Source organism: Mustelus asterias, chromosome 5, assembly GCF_964213995.1.
Source record: "Mustelus asterias chromosome 5, sMusAst1.hap1.1, whole genome shotgun sequence".
Lineage (NCBI taxonomy): Eukaryota > Metazoa > Chordata > Chondrichthyes > Carcharhiniformes > Triakidae > Mustelus > Mustelus asterias.
The window spans coordinates 80,818,070-80,830,267 of NC_135805.1; the positions used below are offsets into that span (position 1 = coordinate 80,818,070).

At 43.3% G+C, this 12,198-nt stretch overlaps 1 protein-coding gene across 1 annotated transcript in view; it reads right to left on the minus strand.

Annotated features, from left to right (window-relative positions):
- LOC144493630 (protein eva-1 homolog A-like) overlaps positions 1 to 12,198 on the minus strand; it is a 298,521-nt gene that overhangs the window by 142,863 nt on the left and 143,460 nt on the right. The window contains exon 4 of the mRNA XM_078212884.1: positions 9,626 to 9,778. Within this exon, the coding sequence (XP_078069010.1) occupies positions 9,626 to 9,778 (153 nt within the window). The remainder of the gene's footprint in view (positions 1 to 9,625; positions 9,779 to 12,198) is intronic.

A 12,198-nucleotide genomic window follows, 5' to 3' on the forward strand; every position in this document is an offset into this window, starting at 1 on the left:
CCAATGGTTTCAACCATTTGTCTAGCATTTGCCACTGATTGTGACAAATAATACTCCAGTCAGAGTTTAATGACTCTGATCTTGCTATCAGACCTAAAGCTGGAAATGATACCTGATGCTTATCTCTGCCTTTTTCTATGAGGAAACTAGGACCTACATCTGCTATTAGTCCATTAACTTTGTGCTCTCCACATGATTTATCAATTCTAATCTCAACTGCTCAATCTCAAGGCCTTGAATATTCCTATTTTTCAACCATCTATCTATATCCCCTTTAAATAAAGTTATGGACCCTGCTTCAACAATAGATTTAAGTAGAGCATTCCATGTTCAAACTATCTCCTGTGTAACTTAACAACACTAGGTGCATGAGTAGATTCAGGGAAACAAATAAATGTGGCGCAGGGGTGGCCATTTCCAGTGAAATGATTCTGGAAAAAAATTAAATGTGAATTCTGGTGCAAAGAATCGCAGCTGGTGACTCCATAAATATCTGAAAGTAACTTATTATCCGGTGTCATTCCATCGATTCCCAGGAATTCCTGGAAGAAGCTACAGTGTGAAAATATTTATTATTGCATCAGTGTAATCTCAATATTTGCCATTTATTTCTATCACAAGAGTCCTGACTTCAGCAGAATTGCAATAAGGTAATCAAGGCTTTAATCAATGTTGTTTCCTTAAGAGCTTCTTGGACATACCTAAGGAGCAATCCATTTCTTGGTTTAGTAGCAATATAAATATTGCCAGCAGAAACAGAGGCTGCCACCTTTGTTTGGTCACTGGCAGACTGTACAGTTCAAGCCGCTCATGTTAGCTGCCAATTAATTACTTTTACCAACTTCTACATTTATGGCCCAACCACAGAGATTGAAAATGACACAGCAACCAGAACCAAGCTTGTAAATCACTACTTGAAAACATTGTACATGCGTAAGCCTGTGCATCAGTGCTGGCGAGTTTCCTCTGCATCCCCCCATCCCCGCCCGCCCTAATGCACACCCAAAATATAAATAAAAATGGATTACACTGCACCTGGACCCTCGGGCAATATTACTGGAACAAACGATAATTACGGTATATTTCCCTTGCTTCGTGGTAGTTGTAAACCATGAGACAGTAATGTTTACTGACATAACAGCCGGTGGTGTTGAACCACAAAATCCACAGTCCTATAACGGTGAGTTATGTTGTATTAATTCCAGATGATAATCTGTTTTCAGAAAATGGCCTTTTACAGGTCACTCATCCACATAATGGAGCAATAAGTCATTGCTATAATCATCATTCATGGACTGCAACATTTCTGTGTTTTAGGCAAGTAAAATTTTTCAACGAAAATAAATTAAACTGATTCTTCAGATCACCAACCTGAAACATTGAGTTGCATATTACAGCATTTTTCAGTGGGCAGATTGCTGACCCCTCCTTTGCCATCGTAGTGCACAATAAAACAACAGCAGTCACCTAATCGATGACTACAGGACACGGTTTCAGCGGCCAAGTCACGGAGTTATTGTTCCCCGGCCCAACTGGAGATGGAGGGCTGCTGGCCAAAGGTACAGGCTGTGACCCAGAAAGAGGTCATGGTCACCAATTTAAAGGGGCATCTGGCACCTGACAGTTCCCGTTGTCCAAAGTCAGAAGGACGGTTTTGATTTCTGTCTGAAGTATTATTAATCTGAATGATGTTAAAAATTCTGCAGAGGCTTAGAATGAAGTGTATTCAGCAGGGAATGCAAGAGGCATGCATTCTGATCAACTACATATTATTGAGATCTGAATATTCTGCAGGTGATTGATCCTAACATGCTTTTCTCCACTGATGGCCAAGAGTATGGAGCGAGGGGAGGGAGAGGGAAGAAACCCCGTGTTTCAATGCTGACTCCCTCCGAGCCATCCTCTGGGCTGTGAATGCCCAGGTGAGAGGTCCTGATGCCAGTGGGTGGGAAGAGGCAGTCCCTCAAATCATCCACCCTGCCTGGATAGAGGTGGCTGCAGAAATCAGCAGTGTTGGTGTGGTGCCTCAGAACTGAATTCAGTGCAGGAAGTGACTAAATTATCTTTTGAGATCCGCGAAGGTGAGTAAGTCTTCACTCGGTGTATTATTGTACATGGAAGGCTCAATGATGCTCGAGTATTGAGAGTACCTCTGAAGTCTGGGACACAGCACGGTGATGCTACTTGTGGCCCCAATGCCTCTATGAAAGTGTCCTTGTGGAATCAAGGTGAGGAGGGGGAGTTTGGGTCTTAGACTTGTGGAAGGTACACAGCATGTTAGCTGCCAACCATTGTGCAGAGATTGTGCACCCGTTCCTCAGAGCTCGGAGACTTGCTGAAATTTAAACACCTGAAAATAAACATCACAACAAGGTCACACTCACTTGAGGAAAAGTTTGGTTTAATGTCTGTAAGGATGTCATATAGCAATCCATATAGTGCTAATGATGTTGAATACTGTGACCTTTCACACCCCATGAAAGACAAACGCATGCATTTTCTTCTGTATGCCCTGCGCAGGTGAACCTTCTTCTACTGACCTTGCCAGTCCCGAGGGAATGGACTCCAAGGAGGAAGAAAAACTGTGGAGTCCGGCGTCACACACTCTCCCCCGTGAAGCACCAGTGCAGATATTGGCAGAAATTAACATATTGGGACAAGGGCAGGCACTGTCCCAGCATGGTGGCACAGTGGTTAGCACTGCTGCCTCATGGCGCCAGGGATCCAGGTTCGATTCCTGACTTGGGTCACTGTCTGTGTGAAGTTTGCACATTCTCCCCGTGTCTGCGTGGGTTGCCTCCGGGTGCTCCAGTTTCCTCCCACAGTCTGAAAGACACGCTGGTTAGGTGCATTGGTCATGCTAATTTCTGCCTCAGTGTACCTGAACAGACGCCAGAGTGTGGCAGCTAGGGGATTTTCACAGTAACTTCATTGCAATGTTAATATAAGCCTACTTGTGACACTAATAAATAAACTAAACAATCTGGTGAGGGCACTTCAGATTCGCACATGCAGCTGCCAGAGAGTGCGGTGAAGCAGACCTCGGGCAGTCGGAGGAGTGTCCGGGGTGATCCAGAGACTGAGACCGTTTAAAATGATGAATCTCTGGAGTTATTTGTGAGGTAGCAGATGCTGTATGTCCAGTGTGAGGCATGCTGAGATTTGGAGGAGTTGCGTGCTCTGGCCCAGACTGTGGGGGTGTCCATACTGTTCACGTGTACCACGATCACCCACTCTTCAGAGAACCAAGCTTCCCTCATAGACAGACTGATAACTGCCCTGGGGGATAAACTGCAGGGTATGTGCACTATCAGCCTGGCTGTGAGCTCAGGAGTCTAGAGGCACAGCGACAGGGAGACTGGGAGCATGGGCACCAAGCTCCTGGGAGCGGACAGGAAGGCAGGGAGAACCAGTCAGTCCTTGTGGCAGAGAATGAGCAGCAGCTGTTGTCATCTGGAACCACCTTTTAGGGCACTTCTGAAGGGGGTAGCCTGTCCTTCGCATCTCCAGCATTGGCACAGACCAATTGCCATGGCGACAGAAGGTCCTCCTGCCACTCATCAAAAGTCTTCTAATGTGGCAGTGCCCTCAATACTTCAGCTGTACAGAGGGTAACCCTTGTCACCCAGAAGCTAATCATCCAGGGCAACAGATCCATTAAACATGTCTGGCACCTGGGAGGTCCAGAGAATGTAGAATTAGTGGCTGTTGCCCAAGTACCTGGCATTTGCCTGATAGCCTTTCCTGCCTGCAGGACCTTTATGGTGATGTGAGTGTAGTCTGCTGCTCCCTGAACCCTGGGGAAAGCAGCAATTGCCACAAAGTCTCTGGCTCGTTCAAGTTGACTGTGATGGTCCATTGAAAATGCAACATACTGACCTGTTCTTCAGACCTTAATGCAGTGATATGCAGCAAGTTATAGAAAGTCACTGAAAGGACCTAGTGACAAATTCAGCACAACAGTCATCTTGCTGGCTACTGGCATTGGTGACCACCCATGCAGTTTGAAGCCAACTTCCCTGCCAGAATCTCATAGAGAGAGATCACTGTGTCTTCAGAGAGCCCACCTCCTCCGGCAATGTGTCTCTGACATTTGAAGATAACTAATTCTGTCTACATACGCGATTGGTAGCATAAGTCTGTGCCTCCTTTACTGCAGCAAGATGCCCGCATCATCTTCTTGCATCGGTGCAGATCTGCCACCCTCATGCACCACCATCTTGCCTCTGTCCATCTGGCCTTTGCCCTTTCCTCTTTCTCTCTCCCTCTCAGCTCCATGACATTACTGCAGGAGTTCCTCAGGATGTGTCCTAGGCCCAACCATCTTCCGCTGCTGCATCAATGACCTTCTTTCTATCACAAGGTCAGAAGTCAGGACGTTCACTTATGACTGCAAAATGTTCAGCACTATTCACAACTCCTCAGATATTGAAGCAGCCCATGTTCAAATGCGGCAAGACCTGCACAATATCTAGGCACAAGTGGCAAGTAACATTCGTGCCACACAAGTGCCAGGCAATAGTCATTTCCAACAAGAGAGAATCTAACCATGGCCCTTGACATTCAATGGCATTATCATCCCTGAATGCCACACTATCAACACCCTGGGGGATTGACCAGAGAAACTGAACTGGACTAATCATATTAATACTGTGGCTACAAGAACAGGTCAGAGGCTAGGAATCCTGCAGCAAGTAACTCACCTCCTGACTCCCCAAAACCTGTCCACCATCTACATGGCACAAATCAGGAGTGTGAATGAATACTGCCCATAACTTTTTGCAGCTTCACTTGTCCACCTGTTGTAATGATACCAGGGTATTTCAAGTATCTTTCAATAAAAAACAACTGCATAATCCTACTGCATTAGATTAATAAGAATGCATGATTAGAATTGCTCTTCCATTCCTATTTGCGTTATGGAAACCTGAATGCAGAGGAAAGGAGCCACACTAAGGAGGCCCAAAATGCCACAACAGAAGTCAAAGACAATCTGGAGTCAGTTTGAAGTCAGACTCTAATTCATTGTAAAATACTGGAATTCTCTGCTCTGCTTGATCAGTCAAACATTTGTTTTCCACCCCTCCTGCATTCCACAAGCTCCTACAACCCAAACTTGACACCGCCAAACCACAGTTTCTTATTTTATTTTTTTGTCTACTCTTCAATTTTAGAAGTGTCTTGTACAATGGGCCTTGGTCATTATATATAAAAGCAAGTGGGCCAATTTTCTTTTCAGGTCTGTTGCAGTTTTAGAAGCTTCAAATGCAATTATGTTCTGCTGCAAGCAGTAGCAGATTTCCATTAAGAACAATCAAATCGAGATACTGGAGTTGGACAGTTCCATTGAATATCACCAGGATCCTGATCTCGTCACATAACTACTTAACCTGAAAGTTTCAGCTCATGATAACCTCCAACCAGCTGTATTGGTTTGCACTAAAAGCATGTTCTTTCAGTTCTATCTCAGAGTCAGCTCTCTTATTTTCACCAGTGAAAGGGCCGTTAGTAGCTCTTTTTCTGTAGAAGTGATTAATTACAAGTGTCTTTCACATTCTGAGCAAATGATCAGGTCCAGTTACTCCAACATCATTTTTAAAAAAACAATATACAATACTGCTTTCATGACCTCAGGTCTAATGGGAAGGAGACTTCTTATACAAATCTGAGTCATTATTATCTTTCTCTGTGAGACAGCTAAGAGTGAAAATAAAACTGCTTTAAGCTATGCCCAAGAAAATTATTTCTAATACCATACACAGAGACATCACTGTTTCCCATTATTCGTTAGGTTCTTGGCAATGTACCAGGGGAAGCATCACAGCTCACCGTAACATTGTACATAATAATCCATCTAGTTCCCACATATCTGCAGTGAAGTGAGTGCATTTCTTTTAGTTTAGTTCATGAACATGCTTGGTCTTCACAATTGATTGTACCACCCATTTTAATTGCAGCAAGAGAAGGAGTTGTGCATCACACTGTGCTAAGTTATGACATTACATATCACTCCTGAAAACAGCAACACTAAATTATCAAACCTAAACTTATCTAAGTACTTAAGAAGTATGTTAATGCGAATTTTCAACTGGATAGTATTAAAATTGAAGGTGTATTTACAGACAAGGCTACTTTATGTCTTAAAATAGTTCAACATCGTTTGCACTTTGTGGATATGTGTTTACTCCATTCCTGATTTCTTTTATCAATTGTGTTAAAAACAAGTCTATTTGTTTGTGTTCATTGTAAAAATTCATTTTGGTTAACAAACACTGGGATTTGATCAATACAAATAGAAGTAATTTGGCTGAAAAAATATTATTTTTTCAGACGAAGCAGCTGTGCAACAGAACTGCAGTAAAAGTTGTAAAGCTGTAACTGAATATCACAGATGTTGAAGCCTGCTTACATTGCAACAGGAAATATGTATTCATTTGTTGCTCTTCTGGATTTAAAGAGATCATGTAAACCAGGGTAGTTTTATTTCTGTTGTGTAAATAATCAGCCTACTGTTTAAAAAAGTATGATTTAATTCCTCGTCATAGCCTACCCCTCCCATGATAAATGAAGATACTTTCTAATGCTTGAATTAATGCAATGTTCATGGAAGGATATGCAAATTCATCAGTTCAAATCAGTAAAAATGAAAATGAATTTAATCGTACTTATAAACTTATAATTGTGTATGTGGTCCAGGAATGTTCAATCAGTTAGTTTACAGCAATTTCCATTATTCTGTAATGAAAAGGTTAACAAAGGTTTGATTGTTCACTGGCATCTTTCATTGTTCACTATGAATACTGAAATAAGATTAGTACCAATCAGTTTAACATTAAATAATAAGCTGCAATAAGCTATGCCTGATACAAACTAATAATTTGCTTCAAAAACTTCTTGGTATAATCTGATATAAAAACATTGGTCACGACCTTTCCAGCCTGGGGCACCGGTCGATCAGTTGAGAAGGGGGTGGGGAGAGCTCTGCAGAAGCAGTGATCGGCGTAGGGGGGTTGGGGGGGAATTCTGTAGGGGTGGTGAGGGCGATCAGTGGGGGATACTCTGCAGAGGTGTGATTGGCAAAGGAGGGGTGTGCAGGAGGGGTGAAGCAAAGGGAGTGTGTGTGAGAGGGGGCTGCGGAGAGGTTGGGCCACAGAGGGAGTCATGAAGGGAACTCATCAGGAGGCTGCCGATGGGTGCCCTGATGCCGGCGACCTGTGTTGCCATGGGGGAAGTTAATACTGCGCTGAAGATGGGGAGGTGTGGGGTAATGTCCATGGGGGGGGCACGGGTGGTGGCAGGAAATCTCCCGGTGCACTGGGAGATCGGGGCACCTGCGCAATGGCGCTCGAGAGCTCTGCAGCCGGCTCCCCCGACCAGCTTAAGTTCTGCTCCCCCCACCAGCGCAAATCTCCCGACTGCCAAAGAAATTGACAGAGTGTAGGAAGATTGCCTGGGGTAGCTCGTTGAAAAACACCCCAGTTTTCAGACTTTTATGACACTTAGAAGTGTTTTAGGAAGATTGCGCCCAGTAACTTTTGAAAATGAATCAGAATAACAAATCGTGCTATTCTAAAATTTGATACAGGGGACACATGCTGCACAAACAATATGCTGTTGCTGCATCCTTCATTACTGACTCATTGAAAACTCATATCAGTCTTGGTCATATCAAAAATCCCATCATCAGGGTCTGCAGTTCCTGCTACACCTCTAGGTGGCGCTGTAATAGTTACCTTCAATGCTAAAGATATCATGGCTGTCTCACGCACACTCGCTTACCCCTGGTGTCACACAAGAGCTGACATTTAGTGAGAGTTTATGGTTAAAAACAGCTTGGTATATAGTATATAGCTGCAGGCTCTGTCCGCTAGATGTCACTGTGGAGCAGTTCAACCTTCAAAGCATCACCCTTCCATGTGTCAGCCATATTGGTATTGCTAATTGGAAGTAAGAATTAAAATTTGCTCATGTTCAGCTGCTCAAAGTGGTTCTGGACCCTTTCCACTTTTTGACAATAAACTTAACTTTCCTGCCTTTCTACCACTGTTTCAATCATCGTTTAGCCACTGCAGTCATAACCTACTAGAGACCCAACTACCCACCACTCCAATCACCGTACGATAACCTGAGCTGCTTTATTTGTTGAACTGCATGTACTTTTGAAATGTTGTAACATTTTACATGTATTTTTAAATCTATATATTATAATCCATGTATTATACAATGTCAATAAACATTACACAATATGCTCTGCATTTATCTATACATCATATTTGAAATATTTTTTTAAAAAGCAATCCAAGTATGGAAAGCACATTTATTATAGCACTTCACAGAAAATAAGGTAATATTATTCCCTTCCTCCATTGTTGCTCACCTTTCTCACCCTCCAAGGTCAGATACAACCCCGCACCCCCCCTCCCCCCCCCCACAAGCCCTGCCTCCCTTCCCACTCCATGGTCTGTAACCCCAACTTGCAGTCGTACATCTCAGCCAATATCCAGCAACCCTCCAACCTGGTGTGAATAATCCTACCCATTCTCTACCTTCCCCATTTTCTCCAGCTCTAATGCTTCTTTGCCCCGTCTAACCCCACTCACCTTCCACCACTTTCTGACTATTCTACTTTCCCCCTGCCCCAATTTCTATCCATGGTCTTCTCTTCCCATTCACCCAGCCTCTAACCTTCCTCTACCTTTGACTGCATAGCCTCTGGTATTATTCCCTGAGCTCTCTTCACCTTCCTCTCTGGCTTCCTCACAGCATCACACTCCTCTCTCAACCTTATTCCAGTTTTACGCTTGAAAGATCAGCTGCCATCTCCAACTTTGAAGGGAGAGTCAAATCAGAGGAAGTGTGCAAGGTAACACTGAATGTGCAATGGAGGAGTGAAAAAATGAAGATCAGGATTAAATGTACAGGCAGATTGGACCTTGGCAGAAAAGAGCTGTAGGAATTTAAAGAGATATTTTTTTAAAAGCACAAGAAAAAACTCAATAAGATAGAAAGAGAATAAATACTTGTGAAATTATTGGCAAGTAGTTAAATTGAGCAAAACTCCACAACACATAGCTAACCTTAACATTTGCTTTAAATGTTCTAGATAAGTTAACCATCCGTAGCATGGCAGTTCCACCTGTCCCAATATGGAAGCACGATGTATCAGTTTATCTTCATCTCTATTTCTGTCGAAAGCTTTCTTACCTTTCTAGCCTTAGTTTACAGCTGAGCCTGGGGTTGTCCTCACCCAATATCCATACATGTACACATCCAGCAGATCTCCACTGGATAATGAACAGGAAAAGATACATGGCCCAATTTTTCCCTTGCTAACTTTCGGTCACTGAGCTCTATTAGACATTCAGCTGAGATCTGCTAACTGCACCTTCCCAATCTGTGAAGCTTCACTACTCGCTGAATAATCAGGAGAACTGAATTCAAGTTCCACTAATGAAAAAAATATATTTTAATAGTTTATTCATTGGAATGAATGCAAGAATATACAGTTGGAGTTAAAAAAGCAACAGTCCTTCCATTTTGCCTGTATACACCAATTGCTTAAACAATTCTAATTTATATATTTGTATTTAGTCAATTCTTAGCTTTGGCAATACATCATACTTACCTATTGCTGGAGCTCCAACATTCTGGAAAGGACATTCCAAGCTTCCCTCTTGTGATCGACCAAAGATGGCAGAGTAGATGGCTATCACCATACTTCGTTTACAGTTCAGTCGTAGTTTGTCATCTTCACAAGCCACTTTACTCTTGTATTCATCTGTAATTATGTAAAATGACTTGTTAAGCTCTCCTTTTAGCCAACCAAATCAGAATTCCACATTTTACCCTGTTTCTGGAAACTGACAACTAAACTTATTTCAACCATCATATTAAATGCTAAAGTTCATGATCAATCAACAGTAATTAAATTATCACGTTCCCTTGGTTGTTCTTAGCTGTTGAACTTGAGGATATTTTACCATCTTCAATAGAAAGAAATTGGAGGAAGGAACATAACATTTAATAGTTAGATGCTAATGTAAAGTATATTTATGCAAGTTTTTAAAAAAATAATTGAAACAAAAGGTGATGTAAGCTCTGATGAGCTAAGCTTTAATGTCGTTAGTCAGAAAACTGATAAGCAATTTTCCAGCTGTATTGAGAGGTCCCTGTTCCCATGTACTTGACAGTGATTGTCTGTCTAAGTTTACAGTCTAAGAATAACTCTTTTTTTCCCCCAAATCCATTCTGGGAACAAATGACCAAAATAAAGTCCTGAAATGTGATGATTCACTTCCCCATAATTTGGTCCATACAGCTTGGCAGAGAAACTGAGCGCTCACCACGATGCTTCCCAGCAATATTGCCAATGCTACTGAACACCAAGGTCCAATGGCCTGCATGAGATCCTGTCCAAGGGATGTGTCACTAGTGTACCTAGGGTCTCTAACCCTTTGTATCATTTGTATCAACTATAGTTCCACACATTCTGGGGTAAGGTGCACCTACCAGGTGATCTGGACTGTGTAACTCCTGAGGCTGGACTGCTACATCCAGGGACAGTATCTTGGCACTGCTCTTGGGTTCTGCCACAAACTGCCTGCAATTGTCCAGCTGCCATTTAAATGAGATCCTGATGCTAACATGTGCGATTAGCCCATCACCCAGCTGAGGACACTTGGTTTCTCATGTTACCTCTTGAGCCCCAGTGAGAGACATCTATTTCCTGAAGCAGACCTGCTTCCTGAGGACACCATGTCCTCCTGTGTAACTAGACAATGTTCTTGGAATGTGCTGCCCTTTTTTAAAAATCAGTCCGTGTGGTGAGAGGTGAGCTTTATTTCTGCCTTATCCTCAGGTACGGCCAGCTGAACCATCGTAAAACCCCGTGGCTTGAATCATCTAAGCTTCTTTGAATGGTAATAACCCCAACATCATCTGACTCATCAGCTGCCCCTCATACTTCTACGGATTTTGAGCTGATCTTGTGGCAATTTTCCCTGTAAAATTTTATTACGGTGCACAGCCAATACATTTAAAATGATTTTGTTTATTTATTTACTTAAGATACATTTAAATTATTTTAGATGGTCGTGCACACAGAACAAGACCTGTGCTGTTGTTATGTGGCTGTGCATATGCAGAGCTCAGCAGGAACATTGCCCCGAGTGACCCACATTTGAAATTGCCCCAGCACTCAAGTTTCATCACATGTGTGAGGCACACACCTTGTGCTGTGGTAATTGACTTTGCAGTGCTGAACCAACAAATGCCAGCCCCGAGCTGCATGTTTATATCCCCCTCCTATCTACAGCATTCCATCTTAAAACATCAAGCAACATGGACAATCAAGCTTTCACCTCTGTGATCCCTGTGTAACCAAAATATTCTAAACAAACTCTGCCCATGGTACATCTGTGGTCATTCAGTCCATGAACGCAAGCAACCTTCCTTTTATGCAATAGCAATCCTTCACTAGGCTACCACGCACTATTGTGAAAAAAGCAACCAGTGAAGGGCGGCACAGCAGCACAGTGGTTAGCACTGCTGCCTCACAGCGCCAGGGACCCAGGTTCAATTCCCGGCTTGGGTCACTGTCTGCATGGAGTTTGCACGTTCTCCCCGTGTCTGTGTGGGTTTCCTCTGGGTGCTCCAGTTTCCTCCCACAGTCCAAAGATGTGCGGGTTAGGTTGACTGGCCATGTTAAATTGACCCTGGTGTCAGGGGGGCTAGCAAGGTAAATATGAGGGGTTACGAGAATAGGGTTTGGGTGGGATTGTGTTCGGTGCAGACTCGATGGGCCGAATGACCTCCCTCTGTACTGTTGGGCTTCTATGATTCTATGAATCACAGCCTCCTTAGCTGCTTCCCATTTGCCACAACTAGATGAAAGTAAGCTGTCAACCTATCCAGAGTGGTGGTTATTGCGTAACTGGATAACTCTTTCACAGCCCACACAACTTCCCAGCAGGATTGTTCAGAGACATGGCGAGGCCGTTTTCAGGTAGGGAAGTTGTGGAGTTTGCTTGTCCAGTTTGAAGACTGGGCCTCATTAGAATGGTACCCCAGTTCTGAGAGAGTGGGAACTGGGCTGTCTCCTGGGCTTGAATCAGTTGGGGGGCCATGAACAGCGGGCCAGAACCTTTTAGAGAGGCCCTTGAAGGGGGACCACTCCCACTCCTACTCAACGCACCAAAG